Source organism: Bos indicus x Bos taurus, chromosome 17 (genome assembly GCF_003369695.1).
Source record: "Bos indicus x Bos taurus breed Angus x Brahman F1 hybrid chromosome 17, Bos_hybrid_MaternalHap_v2.0, whole genome shotgun sequence".
NCBI classification, from domain to species: domain Eukaryota; kingdom Metazoa; phylum Chordata; class Mammalia; order Artiodactyla; family Bovidae; genus Bos; species Bos indicus x Bos taurus.
This window is the reverse complement of record NC_040092.1, coordinates 10,700,484-10,724,832: the sequence shown is the minus strand read 5'-3', so window position 1 is coordinate 10,724,832 and position 24,349 is coordinate 10,700,484. Positions and strand designations below refer to the sequence as shown.

At 37.1% G+C, this 24,349-nt stretch overlaps 1 protein-coding gene across 1 annotated transcript in view; it reads left to right on the top strand.

Moving 5' to 3' along the window:
• Window positions 1-24,349, top strand: part of NAA25 (N(alpha)-acetyltransferase 25, NatB auxiliary subunit) — a 63,829-nt gene that overhangs the window by 14,684 nt on the left and 24,796 nt on the right. The window contains exons 5-13 of the mRNA XM_027566614.1: window positions 4,004-4,078; window positions 5,174-5,281; window positions 5,657-5,735; window positions 7,010-7,121; window positions 7,663-7,752; window positions 8,997-9,166; window positions 11,280-11,392; window positions 18,636-18,843; window positions 20,438-20,527. Coding sequence (XP_027422415.1) covers window positions 4,004-4,078; window positions 5,174-5,281; window positions 5,657-5,735; window positions 7,010-7,121; window positions 7,663-7,752; window positions 8,997-9,166; window positions 11,280-11,392; window positions 18,636-18,843; window positions 20,438-20,527 — 1,045 coding nt within the window. The remainder of the gene's footprint in view (window positions 1-4,003; window positions 4,079-5,173; window positions 5,282-5,656; window positions 5,736-7,009; window positions 7,122-7,662; window positions 7,753-8,996; window positions 9,167-11,279; window positions 11,393-18,635; window positions 18,844-20,437; window positions 20,528-24,349) is intronic.

Here is a 24,349-nt window from a genome sequence, read left to right as displayed (position 1 = left end):
AGAATTTTTTTAAAGAAATGCTTTGTGGATATAATATGTTTTGAAGGCAGATATTTCCTACTTGGGTTTTTATTTGGTCTTATTTACTTGAAATATCAGGCTTCCCAAGTGGCTCGGTGGTAAAGAACCTGCCTGCCAATGCAGGATCTCCTGCAGGAGACGCTGGTTTGATCCCTGGTCAGGAAGATCCTCTGGAGAAGGAAATGGCAACCCACTTCAGTATTCTTGCCTGGAGAATCCCATAGACAGAAGAGCCTGGTGGACTATAGTCCATGGGGTTGCAAAAGAGCTGGACACAACCCGAGCAACTAACACTTTCACTTGAAGTATCAAACTGTAACACTAGATTAACAGGGAAGATACTGTATTAAGATACATCCTTTAAATATCTATCTTTATATTCACCTTGGCAAGTTTTTAACCTGGAAGAATTTTGGGGGGCCCAAATATAATTCTTTGAAGAAATTTTATCATTTTTATTTATTGTTGGACTATATTCTCAGGAAAAGTATTCAGAAATTATAATTTTTCTTCTGTTGTAAAATGGGTGTATTTTTAAAATTGGTAACACTAACACATACATGTAAATCTTAGTATCATTTTTACTTCTAGGAATATGTTTTAAGTAAAGCATATTAAATATACATTAATATGGATGCAGATAAAGAAATTACAGTTCACCTATGTGGTAGAAAAACTGCAACACCTCATTCTCACTCCCTGCACCCATGCGTGGTACTGTGTGTCTTTATTTGTTCACATAGAAAGATATCCCAGTAGTGATTGAAGAGAGCAGGTTGTAAAATGGCCTTCTCCCACTCCTCTCCCATCCACCTCTCCTTAATAAAAGATATTAGATGTATGTACTGAAATATTGCCAGGGTATAGGGCTGTGGATACTTTCCAACTTACTTTCTGTTCTTTGTTTTTTTAAAAAGCTTTTGTTAATTTTATGATCCCACAAAATACATTTTTGAAATATATATTTTATAAAATATAAATACATAAAATAAAAAGTAGAAGTTCATGCAATGGCAATATTAAGGTAAATTTTGAGAAAAGGAAAAAATAATCTGCCACTTGATCATCTTTTATTTGTGTACGGTTTAACTTGTTGCCAGAGATATGTATAATTTTTCAGCTTGCTTTTTGGAGATTGTTGCTTTGACTTGGCTTAGTAGTTACAGCTTCTCATTGTTTTAACCATAGCTTGCTTTTGCATTGTCTTAGTCTAATGTATTGGAAGAATGGAGTCCTCTAGTGTTAAATGTCTTAGAATGGAATTTCTTAGTTCTTATTCTACCTTTGTTGCTGCTCAAGGTAATCACAGTTCTCAGCTCGTATGTATGCTTATTTTGAAATGGTACGTCCGTCTGGGGTAATAGGTATTTTATAAATTACATGCTGTGTTTCTTAAAAGTAAGGGTTTTTGTTCACTACTGAATCCTTAGTTCCTAGAATAACATATGCTAAATATTTGTTAAATAATGAGCGATTTGCATAAACTGGTTTAGGTAAGAGGGAGGGAAGCCAGGGAATCAAAGTTTAAGGATTTCTGCCCCACAGATATCTCCAGCAGGTAATATTTAAAGCCACCTTGAATGAAGAGTTGCTAGTTATTCATATGATAGATGACTAGACTTTCTTTTTCTGTTAGTAACATTCCTATTCTCTGAGTCACCAATTTATGGCCGAGTTTTTCCAGCTTCTCTGTGGTTGGAAATTCTCTGTAGCAACAGAATGCTAGCACCTCTAAGACAGTAGGGTATAGGCATGAAATTTTTCTTTTATGTTAGAAATTCATATTAATATTCCTTTTTATTTCTGTATGTCATTATAAAATGTTTTCCTTACCCAAATTATCGAAAAAAAAATTTTTTTTAATGCTTTCCACTTCATTTCTCCAGTTTGGTATTAGAAACAGGGACCTCAAGCCATCCTGGACTCTCCTCCTTATCCTCTATGTCCATTTTGTCTCCAGAGTCTTTTTTTTTTTTTTTTTAGTTTTTTATTGACATATAGTTAGTTGCTTTGCAATATTGTGTCAGTGTCTACTGTATAGCAAGATGAATCAGCCACACATACAGATATATCCCCTGCCTTTTGGTGTTTCACCATCTAGATCATCTTGATTCTGCCTCTAAGGTGTTTTTGAGGTTTCTGTCTCTCTCTCTCTCTCTCTCTGTTTTTTTTTTTTTTTGGCCACAGGGCTTGTAGGATCTTACTTCCCGACCAGGGATCATCCCATCCCCCAGCAATAAGAGCATAGAGTCCTGACCTCTGGGCAGCCAGAGAATTCCCTGTTTCATATACCGATTCTCGGTTTAATTCTTCCTTGCCTCCTCTGTTCTTTCTCCCTATTTTCTTTCTTCACAGTACTGCTAAAACACTCTTTTTGGAGGAGTATAGATTTATACAATGTCACAGTGTTACTCTATGTAGCTTCCTTTTTGAATGCCTTAATAACAAAGGTACCTCTGTCTACCTCTTAGCCCTTTTCCCTTCTACTGCTCTTAATTTTTTGCTTCTGCTAGATGTCCTACTTGTTCTTGTCAGCGTGTCTTTTCTTTAATGTTTTTGTTTAGTTATTCATTTTGCTTCTACTAAGAAGTTGATTCACTCACTTATCCATTCACTCCAAATGATTATATGTATTTTTACCGCCACATCTTTGCTTTTAGACATTGTGTTGGACCTTCAAGTTCCATCTGAAAGACTGCTACTTTGGAGAAGGCTCTTCTCTGCTTTTCCTTAAAAAAATAAAAAGGAATAAACAAACTTATTAACCTTGCTTTCCTTGGAAACACCCTGTTGTTGTTTAGTCACCAAGTCATGTCCAACTCTTACAAAATCCCATGGACTGTAGCCTGCCAGACTCCTCTGTCCATGGGATTTCCCAGGAAAGACTACTGGAGTGGGGTGCCATTTCTTCCTCCAAGGGATCTTCCTGACCCAGGGGCGAAGTCTCCTGCGTCTCCTGCATAGCAGGCGAATTCTTTTACTGCTCCACCACCTGGCAAGCTCCTGGAAACACCCTAGCATGGTGTTTCTGTATAGGATATTTTTTTTGTGATTGTTTTTTCGGTGGCTTGTGGGATCTTATTAGTTCCCCGACCAGGGATCAGACCCCACCCCCAGTAGTGAAGTGCTGAGTCCTAACCACTGGACTGCCAGGGACTTTCCCCTGTAGGATGTTTGTTTTTATTGCCAAGAATATTTTTAGTTGTCTGAATATTGCTCTTTCCACCTAGCTTTTAAGTGCCTTGGGGATCAGGACTCAATCTTTGTATTCTTGGCAGGAATAGACGTTTCCTTCCACTTAATGTAATAGGGGCTCCATGTGTTTTTTTCAATAGTGACTGTGATAATTAGCTGACAGAGTTCTTAGCATTGATTACTAATTGGGCAATTATGGACAGATTCTCAGTTTTACATAAATAGATTTTTGCTCCTTTATGCCATGTTTCTGCTTTTAAGTATTTGAGTATTATACATTATACAATGAAGGGGTTCAATTCTAATTAATGGTATCTTGAAAGAACTTGAATGTTTTCCTAAGAATTATTTTTTGAATACTGTCATAGTAATTTTGTCTAACTTTGAAGTTTAAATATGCTGTATTTTTTTATTTTACTGTAATTGATTAGTGCAGTGGCTTCAGTAAAGTTTGTTTATTGATATATAGTCATAAGCCACATTTGTTTTTGCTTGGTAGTCTACAAGAACTATATTGGAATGCAGTATTCTCTAGGAACACTGGGCTTCAGTTTGAGAAAATGTGCTTTAAAAGGTGAAATATCATTCCTGATCTTGTAAAAATTTGCCATTTTGATTACCTCTCTTATTAGCCTATAGAGCATATCCATCAAGTTACTAGGCACTTACAGTAACTGGCATATGTAAACATGTGGTTATTTTCCTTGGAAACTTCTTGCCACATATCATTAACTGCTCTCTGTCTGATGTTTTCTAAACAAAATATTTATGGCTCTCTGTCTTTCAGGCTGGCATGGCTCTATATAAGATTGTCCCCAAAAACCCTTACTACTTTTGGTCTGTGATGAGCTTAATTATGCAAGTGAGTATGGCCTTCAGAATGGGATTGAGATTTGTTTTTAGTTTTGTGTACAGTAATTGTCCTTAATGTGTCCTCTGAACATCTTGGGTGATGTGTTGCAGCATGTGTCAAACAGGGACTTGATACACTGTCAGCTGATTTTTTTGAATTGAGTTTTGATATTCTTTATGAGTTGATATATTGGTTTATTTGTGTGTAATACACAGTGTATTTCCCCTTAACATTGGATCTATTACTAGGTTGCTTGATCAAGTATGAGCCCGGAAATGTTTGATATTGTTGGTTGGTGAACAGATCGCTGAACTGGGTGACCTTGTTTTGTCACTTCTTTTTGAGCCTCTCAGTCTGCTCTTTTGCCTGATGGAGATGCTTATCTCCCAGAGCCACAGTGAGGACCAAAATGAGATATTGTGTATGAGAGGATGGGAGGAAGGTGTTAAAATGTAGCAGTTTAGAACAGAGAGGCTCAGACTAGTCTGCTTTTCAAATACTGGCTTTATCCCATGTTTTGAGCTGTTGGGAAATCTTTTTAACCTTAGTTTATCTATAAAATAAGCATAATAACTACTCTGAAAGGTTGTTTACAGGAGGCAAATGAGCTCGGGGCAGAATCTTTGGCAATGTTAAAATGATTAATATCATGTGTCGATTTTAATGATCAGTCTGAGGCAACTGTAGCTGTTAAGTAAGCCATGCTATAAATAGAAGAAATTGGCATTTCCTTATAATATGTGAACATCTCAAGAAGACATCGCAAAAGCTTTTCTCTTCAAATGCTTGGTACCGTTTATCTATAATAAACAGTATAAACATAACCCCCTTAATATATTTCAAGAAAAATGTTTGAATGACCTATTTAAAAGTTAGGTCATATTGTAGAAACAGTTTCAAGAATGTGTAAGATAATCTTAAGAAATCTCTTGTAAAGCAAACCATCTCTAATGTATCTTCTTGGTAAATTCAAATTAGGTCTGATATTTGACATAGTGGTTTGTTAATTATGGGCCAGAGTCACAATAATAGTCTGCATGGCGATAATATAAATAGTGCAAACAGGGAAGAAATTAGAATGAAACATGTATCTTTCTCCTCCAGTCTATATCAGCACAGGATGAAAACCTTTCAAAAACAATGTTTCTGCCCCTGGCTGAGAGAATGGTAGAAAAAATGGTGAAAGAGGACAAGATAGAAGCAGAGGCTGAAGTGAGTAATTTAAACCCCACTTTTGTATTTGCATGTTTTTGATACTGTTACAACATTATGAATTGTTGCTTTATTCCCTTTAGAGAACTAGTTCCTCACTCTTGTCTTTGGTGTAAATGTGAAACTGTGGAATTCCCCAGCCCAGGTGTGGTGAATGAAGGAGCTGTTGTTTCTTGCGTGCTTCGAGCAAGTGTTCTCGGTTGAGATATACACAGATAGGGGAGATACTGCTGCCTGATTCTCACTGTTAATTTCATCTTATTTGAAGATAGTGTTCTTTTCTATTAGACAGCTTTTAAAAAACATATAAATGACATATCTCTTTATTAATGAAAAGTTTCAGTGGTTACACTTTTTGTTTGTTTTTTCTATAAGGTTGAACTTTATTATATGATCCTGGAACGTTTGGGAAAGTACCAGGAAGCCTTGGATGTTATCAGAGGAAAATTAGGAGGTAATTGAGGGCCTGTTTCTTTACATACTTACCTATCTATATTATCAAACTTTTTGTTTTTCAGTTAGATAAAACATACCTTAACAATTTTTTATTTAGCCATGAGGGAGCATAATTATTTTTTCAATTGTTTAAAAATCATTAATGTTTTCTTCTCTGTGCTGCTTTTCCTTAGTCTTTCCCTATTTCTAAAAATTTGGTTAATCTTCTTATTGATTTGCAAGAGCACTTTACGTGTTAAAGAAGTTAGAGCTCTTTTCTGTTGTTGTGAAAATACTTTTTTTCTTTTTGTTGGAAAATTTATTTGTATGAACTTCATAGATGGTATTAACTATTTCTCTGGTTTTAGACATTTATAACAATTTGTTTCCTAAATATTTACACATCTTTGATTTCCTTAGGAGAAATTCATGGGAATGCAGTTATCGTTTTGACAACTCTCTTTTTTTAATTGTGACTTTATGGTCAGTTTCTTTTATGGCCTCATAACTCTCATTAGGTCCAGCCATGAAAAAGATTTTGTTTCATACAACAATAATGTATCCTTTACTAAAACCACATCAGTAACTGATAGTTTTAACTATTTTAATTCTGTAAAATGTAGGAAGAGTTTTGTTTTTATTTTTAATGTTACTTTCTAACTTTGGCCTCCTTGCAGGTGAGTAGAAGTCAACTTTGTATTTTTATTCAGTTAGGTTGTAGTTCTATGGATAGTTAAAGTTTAAATTTTCTATAGAAAATTCATAATGTAATTGTTGGCATCCTTAATCTGCTAAACTGTTTTAAAAGAACAGGGCAGATGTAATTTGGTCAGAAATTTAATCCTAGTTTTTTTGTTCCCAGCTGTCGGAAGAATTTGATTCATTTCTTTTCATCTTCCTCCTAACATCTCCCCTTTCTCATCTTGTTCAAGGCCAAGCTTATTCAGTGTTTTGAAAGTGTGTGGATGGTCAGTCTATGGTCTAAATATATAGTCCTTAGATACTCTTGGGATTTTATGTGTATCCCATATACTAGATCTTCAACTCTATATGTTCTGGATCCTTTTATTCTATAGGAAAACAGGATTTAAAAGTTTATATCAGAAATATACTATTTTTCTTTTCAGGAAAATAACCTTTATGAGATAGAACTTTGTATCTAACGGTGATCCCATTTTCTGAGAGAGTGAATTTTAAGAACATGTGACAATTTCCTTATTGTATTTGGACTTTGTTCTGATTTCTGAGTGAAAATGAAACCAGCTTACTAGCTTTTATTGCTTTTAATTGTAGAGAAGTTGACAAGTGAGATTCAGAGTCGGGAAAATAAATGCATGGCTATGTATAAGAAACTGAGCAGGTGGCCAGAGTGTAACGCCCTTTCTCGGCGCCTCTTACTGAAAAAGTAAGTAGATGCTTCTTGGACTATGAGAATAGGGTGGGGCTTTTTGATTTTTTTGGACTATATCTTTTGAGATTTCTGGGCATAAAGTGAAGTCCTTTAGTTGTGTGTCCTGGATATTTTTTAAAAGTTTTTGATGAGCCTTCATCTTTCAGTAAAGAGGTATAGTGGAACTTTTGCGACCAGGATGCTGAGTATTCAGAATGAATGCTGAAATTTCATTAATTTGTCAAACTAAGTATTGGTCTCCCCCCAGCCCACCTAGGAAGCACTGATGTGGCGGGTTTTCTATAAAAAATATTAGGTTTTTAGACCTGGTTATTTTATTGAAGGAAAAAATAGCTTCTTAGAAGTGTTTGACCTTGAAAATATCTTTGGAGTTGCTGCCCTTTTAGGGCTGTAGAAGAAACCCAGAGGGAAGATTGGATTTCTCCTAATGAAGACTAAAATATCACTTAGAAAATAAGTTGAGTATCATGGTTCCTCAGGCAGATTTGTCACAACTTGGGTTTAATCCTGTGTGCACCATTCAATCTGATTTTAGCTCAGATGACTGGCAGTTCTATCTGACTTATTTCGATTCTGTCTTTCGACTGATTGAAGAGGCCTGGACTCCTCCTGCTGAAGGTGAACAGTAAGTTGTCTCTTCTCCTGAATTACAGCACTTTTTAATATGTTGTAGTAAAAAGATGATCTTCTCAGGTGGCTCAGAGGTTAAAGCGTCTACCTGGAATGAGGGAGACCCGGGTTCAATCCCTGGGTCGGGAAGATCCCCTGGAGAAGGTACTGGCAACCCACTCCAGTACTCTTGCCTGGAGAATCCCTTGAGGGTGGAGCCTGGTAGGCTACAGTCCATGGGGTCACAGAGTCAGACACGACTGAGCGACTTCACTTTCCTTATAAGCCTAATTGAATTCTGTCTCAATAATGTATCTCTTTCAAAGAAAGATTTTTTTTTCCATTTTAAAATTTTAAAATAAATACATGTCCATTGTAAAAATCCTAAATTAGGACAGAAATGTATGGTGTGAAAAAAATGTTAGTTCCTAGACCCTGTCACCCCAGGATGTTTTTTTCCCCAGTTTTATTGAGGTATGATTGACAGAAATTACTCTTGATAATAGTTTGATATCTTCCACATTTATTTGAAAAAGACTTTGGTGTCTTCCAAATTTATTTATATTATGCATATACTAACATAACTATTCTTATTTAACATAAAAATGAAATTCTTTTAGATGTAATGATTTACAACTTGATATTCTCCCGCCTTAAAATGTATCTTGGGCGTCTTTCCATATATAGTAAACACAGATTTGATTAATTCTTTTTAGTGACTTAAGAGAACTCCGTTTTAGAAATGTACAAAATTCATTCAATCTGTCTCCTGTTGATGGGTACTTGTATTGTTGCCGATTCCTGTTTTGGGGACTATTACAGACAGTATTCATAAATAGGATCTTTTAAAAAAGTGAATAAGGAAATAAGACTCATGATAATCAATTATGAACTGATGTTTACTTTATAATATTAACTAAGTGTCTAATTTTTCTCAGACTCATTTTCTTAGCACTAAAATTTACTTATATTTTTAATTGGGTAATATTTTATATATGAAAAATATATAATGTTTTTTTAAGAAAGCAGTAGACGTGGTTAGTCTCTGTAATAATCAGATGCCAGAACTGGGAGGAATCATGTATCATACTAACCATCAGAATATGCTCATAGCGTTTATTCTCATTTGTATTGTTTTTTTGTTATCAGATACTTTTTTTTATTTTTAATTTGTTTCTTGAAATCAGTTTGGCTTGACTTGTAAGTTTTGGCACAGAAGAATAGAGGCACAAAATACCTTTTTCATGTGTTTATACCCAGCTCTTTAGAAGGAGAAGTACATTATTCTGCAGAAGAAGCTGTGAGGTTTATAGAAGATCGGATAACAGAAGAATCTAAAAATTCTCGCCATCTCCGAGGACCCCATCTAGCTAAACTGGAGCTGATTAGACGTTTACGACGTCAGGGTTTTAATGATGAGTACAAACTGGGTAAGAAGCTGTAATGCTATTTGGGAACCATGGAGAAGGGATAAAGACACACTCGGTAGCCAAGGGCGGTATCTGTTCTCTGAGGCCTACAGTGATAAAGTTGTGTTTTGTGAAGCAAGTGTCTTCTTAACCTTACTGATGAATGGATCACTAATAAAATTAGGCCTCAGTCACATGTGCAACTTGGCTTAACTTTAACATTTCTCTCTATGCCATCAGAGTCTTTGTCAGGCATTCTTTTGCTGACCTAACAATAATATCAAAATCGATTTCAAAGTAAAATAGCCAGTTCTGTAAAAGTTCGAGGATTTCAAGAAATGAATGAATGAATTTCTTGAAAATCTACTCTAAGCACTCACAAAACCATTGATAAAATAACTTCTGGCCAACTTAGAGCAGTTAACAGTTGAGAAAATTTATAAGGATAATGACAAGATGAGAGAAAAGAATGATTTGGATAGTAGAGCATTAAGAGAGACCTTCAGGAAATGTGATGAAAGTGCTTAGATGTTTTTCTAAAATGGTTCTTGTTGAGCTTACTGCACAAGAGTGAATGTGGTCATATTGTACTAGTTCACCGTTTTATGGGGAAAAAGCACTGTTCCCAGCCAAAATCAGCTCATATTAAGAATTAGAATTAGCTTCAGTTTTAATTATACCCTAAATTTTGTTAGGTTTAGGATCGTGAACTTTAAAAACATTTTCAGTTTCTTTTCTTTTTTTTTTTTTTTTTTTTTAAGATAAAGCTCCAAAGAACCTTTCCCCTCCCCCCCCACCCCATTCATCATTATAGAAATTTGGTTCTCATTAAAACTTGATTAAGAGGGTTTTTTAGGGACCAGTTGTCCTCAGATGATGAGCACTTCTCAATACCTAAAACCTATCTTAGAACATCTCTGTCCCTTCTAATCATGTAATTAATGTTTTCTGCAGTTTATTCTAAAATTAACTGGCTACCTCTGTCATTCTGTATGTCGATTATTCACAGCCAGTTTTGAATTCCATGTTGACTTCTTTCTTTGGGTCTACCTTAGTCACTTTAGTTTGTATTTATTCCCGAATTGCAAATGAAAATTCTTCACGTGACTTTCAGCAAAATATGTTAAAATATATTTCAAAGAATTGTTTTTTTTGGATTTCCAGTGGTCCAGTGGTTAGGACTCTGTGCTTCCACTGCAGGGGGCCTGGGTTCAATCCCAAGTTGAGGAAGTAGGATCCCACAAGCTGCATGGTGCAGGCAAAAAAAAAAAAATTGCTTTCTTTCCAAAGCCGGAAAGAAAACTATTTGGATCTGCTTTCACACTTGCTATTATATTCATCTCCTATCTTTCTCTTCCCTCTCACCCACCTGAATCTTACAAATTGGATTTGCCTAATCTCCACACATAGAAGTTTTTGTCTTTTTCTTACCAGTGAGTGATTCTTAGTCTCTTTTGGATCACAGAGACCTGTGAGAATCTGATTAAAGCTATGGGATCTCTGTTCCTAGAAACAGAAGGAACTGAGGCCTGAAATCTTACAGAGATCTTATTAAAAATCTGTGCTTCCTAAGTCTAGTTCAGTTTGAGAGCATTCTACTTTTATTGTTTTTATTTTTAATTTGAGGAAAAATAAAATGAGCTGGTAGCTTTCTGCATATCCAGGTTTAAATTTTACATTTTGACTTTGGAGTTATTGGCCCACGGCTCTTCCCATTGACTTTCTCTTCTGTTGGTGTGCCTGTTTACAAACATTATCTTTCATGCAGTTAACATTTATTTAACATTTATTAAGTAGTTCAAGAACTGGAGAAAAGCATGTTTGTTTTATGCTTGCGTATAGACTCAAGTATTTAAACTTTAATGAAAACTTTTTAACTATTTAAACTTCAGTTGAATGAAAAACTTCACATTTCCTCAGTGTAATAACTGGTAAGATTCAACTTCTTTTTCAAGTATTCATTTATTTTTAAACTAGCAAGCTATCTTCCTGCCCTCATTGTCATCTTCATTCTCATTGAAGCAAATTTTCATTTAATTTAAATAAATGTTTCTCAAATCAGACTTATCACTTAAATTAGAAATTTCTTTAGTCCATGAATTATTTAGTGATATTTTACCCTCCTCTCTCTTAGGTGATCCAGAGGAATTAATGTTCCAGTATTTTAAAAAGTTTGGGGATAAACCTTGTTGTTTCACAGACCTCAAGGTGTTTGTTGACCTCTTGCCTGCTACACAGTGTACAAAAGTAAGTAGGGGTCTGTTGGTTACCTGTATTTATTGTAACTAGGTTAAGAGTTCATGTTTCTTCTCTAAACTGGCTGAAAGTAGTGAATGTGAGATTATCAAGATATTGCTCTATCAAGCCAAGTAGTCTAGGTGCTATCAGATTTAAGGCATAATTTCTTGTAAAGCTGGGCCTCAGTGAGAATAAGCCCCTGGTAGGTAATTGAGTTCTCCTGGTGTGTGTGTAGAGAGAGAGAGAGAGAAATAATGCAAAGAGATTTGTATGTCTTTCACCCACTTTGCCTATTCAGATTTTACCAGTTTTACGTGCATTCACTTGTATGTATATGTGTGGTGTGCTTGTGTGTGTAGTGCATGTGGATTCATGTGGCCACTACGTAGACAAGATGCATAGTAGTTCTGACACCAGAGTGCCCCCCATGTGCTGCCTACCCTTTTCTGCCCACAGCCACCTCCCTGTATCTTCTCCTTTACCCATCCCTCTCCCTTAGCAACTGTTAATATGTTTTCTTTTTCCACAATTTTATCATTTTAAGAATGTTATATAATGGAATCATATTATGTATAACTTTCTTTACTCAGCAAAATTCCCTGGAGTTCATCTGTGTTGTTACATGTACCATGTTCATTGCTGGTACTGCAATATTATTCTGAATAATATTCCTTGATATGGATGTACCACAAGTTACTTTAACTTGTTGAAGAACATCTGGGTGTCTCAGGTTTTAGGCTATTACAAATAGAGCTGCTGTGAACATTTGCATGCAGGTTTTTTACTTGAACCTAAGTCTTCATTTCTCTGAGAAAATGCCCAGGAGTTCAGTTGTGGGATCTTATGGCAGCTGCATGTTTAGCTTTTTAGAGAAAAGGCCTAACTTTTCCACAGTGACTAGGTCTTTTAAATTCCTATTAGCTATGTATGAGTCATCTGGTTTTTCTGCATCCTCATTAGCATTAGGTATTATCACAATTTTTAATTTTTGCCATTCTAATAAATATGTAGTGATATTTCATTATGGTTTTAATGTGCATTTTCCTAATGGTTAATATTGTTAAACATTTTTTCATGTGCTGATGTGCCATCTGTATTTTCTCCTCAGTGAAATGTCTGTTATTATCTTTTGCTCATTTTCTAATTGTTTTTTTTTTTTTTTACTGTTGAAGTTGGTCAGTTGTGTCTAACTCTTTGTGACCCCATGGACTGCAGCCTACTAGGTTCCTCCGTCCATGGGATTTTCCAGACAAGAGTACTGGAGTGGGTTGCCATTTCCTTCTCCAGGGGATCTTCCAACCCAGGGATCGAACCCAGGTCTCCTGAATTGTAGGCAGATGCTTTACCATCTGAGCCACCAGGGATTTTTACTGTTGAGTTTTGAGAATTCTTTAGATATTCTGGATATAAGTCCTTTGTCAGATATGTGGTTTCAAATATTTTCTCCCAGCTTGTCTTTTCATCTTCTTAACAGGATCCTTTGCAGAGCAAAGTTGTGTTTTTGCCCATGTCATGGGACTTGCAGGATCTTAGCTCCCTGGCTGGGGGTCAAACCTCAGCAGTGAAAGCACTGAGTCCTAGCCAGTGGACCACCAGGAAACTCCCAGAGTAAAATTTTAAAGTTTGATGAAGTCCAGTGGACTTTGCTTTTAATGTCTTGTCTCTGATTTTTTCAAAACTGTAGCAGTTAATTGCTGATTTTGTCAAATCACGATTTATTCTTGCTGAAACAGTCATCAAATCTTAGGGATTTTTAAAAAATAAACCTTGAAGACCCAAATAGACATTTCTCTGAAGAAGACATGCAGTTGGCCTACAGGCACATGAAAAGATATACAACATCACTGATTATTAGAGAAATGCAAATCAAAGCTACAATGAACTATCACCTTATTCCAGTCAGAATGGCTTTCAACAAAAAGTCTGCAAAAAAAAAGTCTGCAAATAATAAATGCTAGAGAGGGTATGGAGAAAAGGAACCCTCCTATACTGTTGGTGGGAGTGTAAATTTGTGCAGCCACTGTGGAAAACAGTATGGAAGTTCCTAAATAAGTGAAAATAGAACTACCGTGTGATCCAGCAATCCTACTCCTGGGCATATAGCCAGAAAAGATGAAAACTCTAATTTGAAAAGATAACATGCATCCCAGTGTTCATAGCAGCACCGTTTATAGTAGTAAAGACAAGAAGGCAACCTAAGTATTCATCAGCATATAACTGTATAAAGAAGATATGGCATGTGTAGATCTATGTCTATATGCACACACATATATACATATATTGTTGTTCAGTTGCTAAGTCATGTCGACTCTTTTTCACCTTTATGGACTGTAGCCCACCAGCCTTCTCTGTCCATGGGATTTTCCAGGCAAGAGTACTGGTGTGGGTTGCCATTTCCTTCTCCAGGGGATCTTCCAACCCAGGGATTGAACTCACATCTCCTGCATTGGCAGGTGGATTCTTTACTCTTGCACCACCAGGGAAGCCCTTACATACATACATCGTAGACATACACACACATGAAATGAGATATTAGCTATAAAAAAGAATGAAATGTCGCCATTTGCAGCATAGATGGACCTAGAGATTATCATACTAAACGAAGTAAGTCAAAGACAAATATATCACTTATGTGTGCAATCTAAAAAATGATACAAAGGAACTTATTTACAAAACAGAAACAGACTCACAGGTGTAGAAAGCAAAATTATGGTTACCAGAGGGGAACAAGGGGGGAAGGGGTAAATTAGGGGTATAGTATTAACAGATACACACACTACTATATATAAAATAGATAAATAAAAAGCACAGGAAACTATATTCAATATCTTATAAAAGCCTATAATGTAAAAGAATCTGGAAAAAATATAGCTAAGTCACTTTTCTGTATATCTGAGACTAATACAATATTGTAGCAACTATACTTCAATAAAATTAAAGGGAAAAAACCCTTCATTTTGGAATAACTACATTTATAGGAAAGTTGTAAATATAGTAAAGAAAGTTACACTCTACCCTTCACCCAGCTTTCCCCAATGTTAACGTCTTAAAAACAGTGGTACATTTGTCAGAACTAAGAAACTGGTAACTGTTAATTGGCCTTTAGACTTTTATTTGTATTTCTGTAGCTTTTCCATTAGTGTCCTTTGTCTCTTCAGGGATCTAAGCCTGGGTACCATATTGTAGTTAATTGTCAACTATCAGGATTTTTTTCATGTGATTAAATCAATGCAAATCAATTACATGCTGAAGTGGCGAACCTTTCGACTCCTCATCCACAGCAACGTGTATTGGATCAGATAGTTCACCCATTAATGAGAAGTTCATACCTTCCTGCATATTAAAGATTTTTAAGCATTTAGCCCTGAGTATCCTTGGGTAATGGGCAGTTGGAGTACTCTACCAGTTGGAAGAACAGTGTGCCCAGGGTAGGATATAGCACTATATTAAGAAATACTAGTGTCTATCAAGAAAGTCTGTGACCTTTTGTCAGCTTTACTTATAAAAAGCTCTTAATTGGTGGAGGTTGGAAGTCTTCCTGTCACAGGGCTCCCACCGTCTGTTCTTCCAGAAAGCCTTTGTCACCCCCATGTGGAATGAGTGAAGCTCAGTGGGAGTGCAGTGGTGATGACTACAGCGTTTGTCTCATGACCGTACCCTTAGTCCACCTGCACTCAGTGCTCTGGCAGTCTTGAGGTTACACATCTAGGGCAGATGGAGCAGTGCTTTCCCAAACTGGTAAGTAGCCGGTATTCTCTGTTGGATTCTGAAATGACTGCCACCATTCACTTTTGGTTGAGAAAAGGTTATTCTTGGAGTGCTGTTAAGCTCAGACTAAGCTTTAGAAGTTTTCTAGATAAATTGTAACATATCCAGAAAAGAAGGTTCTGGGTTATACTTGAAAATCTTTGAGAAACAGTTGATTGGAAGAGAGATGTTTGGTCTGGTGCTGACAGTACTTTATTTCTCCTAATTTGAAAAGCTCTCCTGTAGAAGAGGGATAAGAACAGGGACCAGCAAGAAGTTGTTGCAGGGAGTTAAGAATTTGGCTCAGTGAGAAAAAGATCTTTTTTATAGTCACAATTCTCTAAAAAGGCAGCGTGTGAGTTTCATGCTACTGGAGGGATTAAAGCAGAAAATAGAACCATGTGGGAGAGAGAGATTCGTTCAGTAAGTGTCACCCATGTTATGTGCTGAGTGCTAAGGTAGGGAACAATTGACCATGCTTCATAGTGCTTACCATCTTGTAAATTAAAGCATCAAATGATGGGAATGCATTAGAGGAGTGCTTACATCTCATTAAGCTGAGATTCATATAGGTTTGCTAGCACAGTTTTAGAACCAGAAGCTCTGCTTTATCGACATGTTTGAAAATCTTAGGTCACCTCTGTGACCCCATATAGTAATAATCTACTGGGAGGAACCCTCTAGAAATAGCGAAATACTAGCAGTGTTGAGTTGGTCATTGTTCAGTGAGACGAAGGGTTGAAGGCTATTGCAGTGAGTTTTGTAGTCCTATGTAAACTTTTAAATTGAGAGGGGTAATTATGCTGCCACAACTTTTTAAATGTAGGATGACTTCAGTAGCTAAAAATTCTGCCATTCAGCAGTATGTTTGTCAGAGGATTGTGGACTCTCCAAGTAATCACACAGAACTGCTGTCCCACTGAATTAGGAGACACGTTCTAAAATGGGACTGGTCCCTAAGAATGGACCATATACAGTTCAGTTATCCCAAAGTGTCTCACCCCTGGTGACATTTTTATATTTGGTTTACTTTGTCTTGGGGTTTTAAGTTAACAATAAAATAGTTCCAGTTTTTAAAGAAACTTTTTGTATAGCAGTAAAACTGTAAAGACTAGAACAGAGAATGAACATATTGTTTTATGACAAAACCTGTTGGAAGGCCTTAATAATAAACATAACTACATATATAAAATGGTTTCCAAGAAATATAAAATGGCTTATAAGAATGGAAAAGCTGGCAATAAAAATTATGTGGGCATTTAATAAAAAACATGAAAACTAATACCACAGAGTTTTTGTTACAGATGTGGTTATCTGATCATAATAAAGTTAAAATTCACACAGTTGCAGAGAAATTGAAGCAAAGTTAAGACAGATGTGAAACTGCATGATGAGTAGGAATTTCAATTTTTATTTCTGTCTAAAAATTACATGTATAAAATTGAAGAAGTCAAATGGTACTACAAGGCTTATCTTGAAAAACAATTGCAGTTCTTTGCCTTCTCCAGCCCTGGTTCTGGCTCTGTGCAGACAAATTACTTTCAACTCTTAACTGTTTCTTTTGTTATTTAATGCTGTATTTCTAAATTTTATGCTCATATACTTCTTTATTTTTATGGTTACAGTCTTTATCTCTTGGTATCCTGTTGTGTGTGTGTGTTTAGTTGCTAAGTCATGTCTGATTCTTTGCAACGCCATGAATCGTAGCCCACCACACTTCTCTGTCCATGGGATCCTACTGTGGAAAGCAATAATTTCATTTCTAACATTCTACCTCTTCTCTTACTTATTTTCCCCTCAATATAGTATAGTCATTATTCAGTGTTTATATTTTTATGACTAATGCCACTTTATATATGGAGATTATAGCTTTTTTATACAACTTTCTTTCTTGGAGTTAATGTTTTTGTTTTTTGTTCATTTCACCCCAGTCAGTCTGACAGAACCATGAACGTTTAAAACTCCTCTTAGGGGTTTGTCTGAAATGTGAGGTTAGTAGATCCGTTCCAGTCTCCCCTTGAGTCTACAGTGTCTCTGGTTCAGCTTCTCCTGGGGATGAAGGAAAACCCTGACTTCTACTGGGTTTAGGAATTCACTCAGTGACCTTGGCAGGAGTCTAACTTTTTAGAATTTAGCAGATTCTCCTGTTGAAGTTCCACAGCATTTTAGCTTTCAGACATACTTTCTGCCTTTAATTTCTGAGTCTTCCAAGGCTCCGCAGCTAGAAGAGACTTGCTGCTTATTGGTGGCCTCCCCATTGCATACTACTGGATTCCAGCGTTCTTGACCCCATACATTGGTTATTACCTACCACCTGCCCTTGTGCCTTTTATCTTTTGAAATCTTGTTAATGCTTTTTACTGGCTGTCATCTCTTCACATTTCACATGTTCTTGATCCTTATGGGTGCGTCCTTTTTTGTTCTTCACTGTCATCTTCATAGGATCTTGGAAGGGAGTGAAAATAGCCTGTGTTTAATAAATGTGTAGTTGGAACTTTTTTCCTTTAAAATAATGTATTAATTTTGGATCTTAAAATATAGGGAAGACACAAAATATAGTGACCCCTTGGCTGCATTTCTCTTCCATAAACAGCTTTTAGAACCCCAGATTTGTGCCGCTCAAGCATGCTCTCACATCCTGACAGCTGCAAAGTATAGCACCCGAGCGTGTGTGACATGTAAACAGGCACTCTGACTGCAGTGTAGGGGTCCCTCCAGTTCAGTCTTCTAACTCACTTTTGCCAGTATTGCAACTGAACTGGTTGTGGAACTCATGTTTTTAAAAATTTATTCCATATTTAGGGAATTAAAAACATTTTAATATAAGATGTTACCAGAGGGATAGAATTTCCTAGTCCAGTGGTTAGGACTCTGATTCCACCGCAGGGGACCACAGGTTTGATACCTGGTTGGGGAACTAATGTTGCATGTCACACGGCATGGCCAAAAAAAAAAAAAAGATGTTACCATTGGAAAAACTGGGTGAAGGGTACATAGGATCTGTGTTATTTCTTACAACTTCATGCAAATCTATAATTATCTCAAAGCTTTAATCAAAAAAACAATTTAAGGCTATTGACATTCCCTTCAGTGTATAATGTTTCCTTTAAGAATTTATTTGTAGTATAATAGTATTTGTTTTAGGGTAATTGTTTTTTTTTTTTAACCTTCTTCCTCAATAAATTTTTTCATTGCTACATTGTATATTATGTTAATGTGTTGTGATTTAAGAAACATTTTCACAGTTCTTTTCATCTTTTAATGCATATACTGCATGGTGTTAGCATTAACACTTGACCAGCAGTGAATGTTTCACATGTGGAGTTTCACCAGCAAGTGTACTGTTAGAAGTGTTTTGTTGGCAATTTTGGTAGAAAATGGAGCTTTAATTTGTATTTCTCCTTGATGTCTTTTTCTAGACCATTTCAGTATTTGTTAATTGTGACCTACTAAAAGATGAGTTCCATCTTGAGACCTGTACTTTTTTTTTCTTTCAACTTTACAGTTTATTAATCAGTTACTCGGAGTGGTTCCTTTGTCAACACCAACAGAGGATAAGCTGGCACTGCCTGCCGACATCAGAGCTCTGCAGCGACATTTGTGTGTGGTGCAGCTGACGAGGTTACTTGGCTTGTACCATACGATGGATAAGAACCAGAAGCTGAGTGTGGTCAGAGAACTGATGTTAAGGTACCAGCATGGACTGGAATTTGGTGAGCAACCTTTCAAAGTGTTCAGTAGTTCCCTGCTCTGCTAAGACTTAGAAGTCGGGGTTTTTTTTCTTAATGTCTGTATACTTTTTTTTTTAATTGGAGGCTAATTACTCATAGCACACTGTTTTAATGCTTTTGGCAGGAAAAATATTTTATCAAGTGGCAACACTATCCAAGTAATAAAATGCAAAACCTTTCTTAAGCTTGGAGTTTTAAAAAATTTTAATAGGCCCCAGATAGCCATATTCTTCCTGCGCTGGTGAGCCAGCTTTTCATCACACTGGGATTCGGATGAGTTGCAGAGTTTATGATAATTGTCACATTTTCTGCTTGGAGGCCTTAGTATTCTTCATATACAGACTATGTCAATGAACAAAAAGAATGTTGTAAATTGTGAGGTATATATTTAGTTTAGAAGTAGATGATGGAGTCTCAGTTCGACCTCAGCCTTTGGCCTAATCCTCTGGCGCTCGGGCCTTCGTCTTATAGAACCTGCTTCTTTTTCCTGTGTTGTCCTTCACCACCCTTCTCATTAATTCTGCAGGCTGTCGATTTCCGCTTATTTTCTAAAGCCTTTTTAGAATGGACCTACACCTTTTCCCCTTACACCACGAGATACCCTCCAGGGCCTGAGAATCAAGCTATAAGGGACAAGATTAGAAGGACTAAGGCACATAGTGGTCTTATTCCCTCTGCCATGTGTCCCGGGTCTCAGCTAAAGAGAGGGCAAGAGAGAATTCTGGCCTCTTAAGATTAATCGACTAATCTGTGTGGAACAGAACCCGTATTTTTGGGTCCCAGAGTTCCATTTCCTCCTCGCCAAAGTCTCAGCCACTAGCGTGAAAGATGTAGGGAAATTTTTGTGACCTTGGAGGGAAAGAAATCACGAAAAATGTCTGACTCTAATGAGGGTTCTGGGAATGGGTCAGAGACGAGATGGGCTTGCTCCGTGCGGGGCTAGAGGTCCGATGGAATCTTGGAATAAAAACGAGGGGTCATCCAGGAACACTGGAAAGGGACGGGGCGTTGAGCTGAGTGGATTCCAATTGGTGGACCCGGAGTGGTGGCAATTAGGGAGAAGACAGGCAAGATCGTTTGACGGGGGAGCGATGCAAGAGCGCTGAGCGGAGGAGGGGGGTTCCCAAAAAAAAAAAAAAGAAGTAGATGATGTTCAAATTATTTAGATATGTGTGATAAAATACAAATTAAATTATCTAAGTGGATGATGTTAGTATTTCTCTAACTGTATTAAAAACTAGGCGAAGTAATGAGCATATTACACTAGTTGTACATAGCTCTTGATATCTGTTCTTTTCTTCACTTGAAACCTTTCACAGCCTTTCGCATAGTCCTTTTGGGACTATTTGGAGTACCACCTCTGTTCTGAAAGCCTTTTGCTCCAGCTGAGTGTAGTCTCACCTTTTTTTGACTCTTTTAATTCATGGCTCATATTTTCTTCTGGTATTTACTCTATTCTTAATAGTTTCTTTTACCCTTCTTCCTGCTGTCGTTTTCTTGCTTTACATAACTCTTTGGGGACAATAATCATTGAACAAATCTTAAAATACAGATATAATTTTTTTTTCCCCTATAGGGAAATCCTGTTTGAAAACCGAATTGCAATTTTCAGACTATTACTGTCTCCTTGCTGTCCATGTGCTTATTGATGTATGGAGAGAAACAGGTAAAAACCAGTGATTTCAGTTTAACTTTATTTTTACTCTTTGTTTTTATTGATTATAAATCCTTAGACTAATTACATAATCCAAGACTTTGATTTATGCTTTTAGGTTTTTCTTCTTGCCTTTCTCCAGGGTGCTTCTAGAAGAACCCAGGCCCCCAAGTATCCTCTGTATATTCAGGATAATCTTAAATCAGCGGATATCTGTTCTATTTTAAAATGTTTCTGAATAGTGAGTAAACAACCTATTGCAAAGTTACAATAATTAAAATGCAGAGAAACTAGTTTAGAGATAGGTGTATGAATCCATGGAATGAAATAGCCATTTTTGTTCATTTAAAATTATATACACGGGCATATACTTTTTTTTGGAATATAGTTCAGATTAACCCATTTAAGACAAAAACACACTACATGGTAAAGGAAACATCATGACTCATTGAGCAAGAGAAGAATGATTCAGCTGATGGTTCAGCCTTTTCTTTAGGTCTCATGCTCTGACATTTTCTCTTATTAGCAGTTTTTGAGAAAAAATAACTAGCTACTTATTGCATTATTATTAATGAAAATAAACTGCAGAAGAAACAGGGCTGGGGAGACAATGGTGTGTGCAGACACAGCCCTGCTCTTGTGGGTCATTTCACCAAGCACTCAATTTTGATGTCCTCCTCATGCTTAAAATCCTTCAGAGATGCCCTATTTTCTTGAGGATAAAGGTCAGCCTTCTTAGGATGGTTTACAGTGCTCTCTAATCTAGCTTCTGCCTGCATCTCCAGATTCTTAACTACTTAAAGCCCTAAATCTACTTGTTTGTTGTTGCTGTTTCTGTTACTGAACATCACGTTGCCTCTCTTTGAAATAACTGTATCACCTCCTTCATCTAACTTTAACTCAAAGAGTGCCTCTGACAAGTGTGTCTTGATTTCATCCCTTTCCTCATTGCAGATTTTGTGCCCCTTCTGAACTTTTGTAGGATATTGTATATACCCATATGCTGCTGCTTGTTATACTGTGTTCTACTGGAGGTGGGGATGAAATTCTTTTCATCAGAGTACTTGCTATCAGAAGCCCCAGATTCAGAAGGTTGCATAGAGCTGTAAAAGTCATCTTAATGTAAAAACCATAATGAACTGATTACTTAGTAATTTGGTCTCTACCCAGATACCCTTCCCCACTTATTTGTAGCATCTGTTCTTGCTCATAATGACATGGTTTTCCTAATCTCTTGGTTTTGGAGCAAGATATCTGACCATATAATAATAATAACACTTGACACTTATTGATCATCAGGCACTTGAAAGTACTTTATATGAATTCAGGTCAGTCGCTTAGTCGTGTCTGACTCTTTGCGACCCCATGAATCGTAGCACGCCAGGCCTCCCTGTCCATCACCAACTCCCAGAGTTCACTCAAACTCACGTCCATCAAGTCGGTGATGCCATCCAGCCATCTCATCCTCTGTCGTCCCCTTCTCCTCCTGTCCCCAATCCCTCCCAGCATCAGAGTCTTTTCCAATGAGTCAACTCTTTGCATGAGGTGGCCAAAGTATTGGAGTTTCAGCTTTAGCATCATTCCTTCCAAAGAACACCCAGGACTGATCTCCTTTAGGATGGACTGGTTGGATCTCCTTACAGTCCAAGGGACTCTCAAGAGTCTTCTCCAACACCACAGTTCAAAAGCATCAATTCTTTGGCGCTCAGCTTTCTTCACAGTCCCAACTCTCACATCCATACATGACCACAGGAAAAACCATAGCCTTGACTAGATGGACGTTTGTTGGCAAAGTAATGTCTCTGCTTTTCAATATGCTATCTAGGTTGGTCATAACTTTCCTTCCAAGGAGTAAGCGTCTTTTAATTTCATGGCTGCAGTCACCATCTACAGTGATTTTGGAGCCTAAAAAAATAAAGTCTGACACTGTTTCCCCATCTATTTCCCATGAACTGATGGGACCAGATGCCATGATCTTCGTTTTCTGAATGTTGAGCTTTAAGCCAACTTTTTCACTCTCCACTTTCACTTTCATCAAGAGGCTTTTTAGTTCCTCTTCACTTTCTGCCATAAGGGTGGTGTCATCTGCATATCTGAGGTTATTGATATTTCTCCCGGCAATCTTGATTCCAGCTTGTGTTTCTTCCAGCCCAGTATTTCTCATGATGTACTCTGCATATAAGTTAAATAAGCAGGGTGACAATATACAGCCTTGACGTACTCCTTTTTCTATTTGGAACCAGTCTGTTGTTCCATGTCCACTTCTAACTGTTGCTTCCTGACTTGCATATAGGTTTCTCAAGAGGCAGGTCAGGTGGTCTGGTATTCCCATCTCTTTCAGAATTTTCCACAGTATGTTGTGATCCACACAGTCAAAGGCTTTGGCATAGTCAATAAAGCAGAAATAGATGTTTTTCTGGAACTCTCTTGCTTTTTCCATGATCCAGCGGATGTTGGCAATTTGATCTCTGGTTCCTCTGCCTTTTCTAAAACCAGCTTGAACATCTGGAAGTTCACGGTTCAAGTATTGCTGAAGCCTGGCTTGGAGAATTTTGAGCATTACTTTACTAGCGTGTGAGATGAGTGCAATTGTGTGGTAGTTTGAGCATTCGTTGCCATTGCCTTTCTTTGGGCTTGGAATGAAGACTGACCTTTTCCAGTCCTGTGGCCACTGCTGAATTTTCCAAATTTGCTGGCATATTGAGTGCAGCACTTTCACAGCGTCATCTTTCAGGATTTGAAATAGCTCAACTGGAATTCCATCACCTCCACTAGCTTTGTTCGTAGGGATGCTTTCTAAGGCCCACTTGACTTCACATTCCAGGATGTCTGGCTCTAGGTGAGTGATCACACCATTGTGATTATCTTGGTCGTGAAGATCTTTTTTGTACAGTTCTTCTGTGTATTCTTGCCACCTCTTCTTAATATCTTCTGCTTCTGTCAGGTCCATACCATTTCTGTCCTTTATCAAGCCCATCTTTGCATGTTTTAAACCTTGTTAACAATATAGTTAAGATTGTTACAGTTTTACAGATGAGGGAAGTACAGGGCAGAGAAATAAAGAAGGTAGGTTGTTCAAAAATCATACAGTGCAAATACATGGGAAGTTACAGATATTATAGATGCAAGGTTTCTTACTTTTTTTTAGGATTTTCATTTTATTCTTTTTTCCTTTTTCTTTTTTTGGTTTCTTGAAGTCAACAGAAGTGATGCTGAATGTTCCAGTTGTAGACATAGTCATTGTTCAAGGTGGATCTGATAAAAATTAGAAATGTTATATAGGGACTTCCCTGGTGGCCCAGTGGCTAAGACTCCACGTTCCCGATGCAGGGGACCTGGGTTTGATCCCTGGTCAAGGAACTAGATCCCACACGCTGCAACTAGAAGATCCTACATACCATAACCGAGACCAAAGATCCTGCGTGCCACAACTAAGACCTGGCTGGGTCAAATACATAAATAGATTAAAAACAAAAGAAATGTTCAGAAAATTGGGAGGATTTCTAGAGAGACTGATGTGAATGTGAAAGGATTAAGAAGAGCACTTTAAATTGATGATGCCCTCAAACACTCATTCGGGGACTTCCCTGGTGGTCCAGTGATTAAGACTTCACCTAATGTAGGGGATGCAGGTTGGATTCCTAGTCAGGGAGCTAAGATTCCACATGCATGGGACCAAAGAAACCAAAATATAAAAACAGAAGCAATATTGTAACAAATTCAATAGAGACTTCATGATTCTGCTACACAAATGAAATGAGGCATGAAGGATATAATTTTTCCCCCCTCTCTATTTTTACTGGGATATAATAGATACATTACATTATGTTAGTT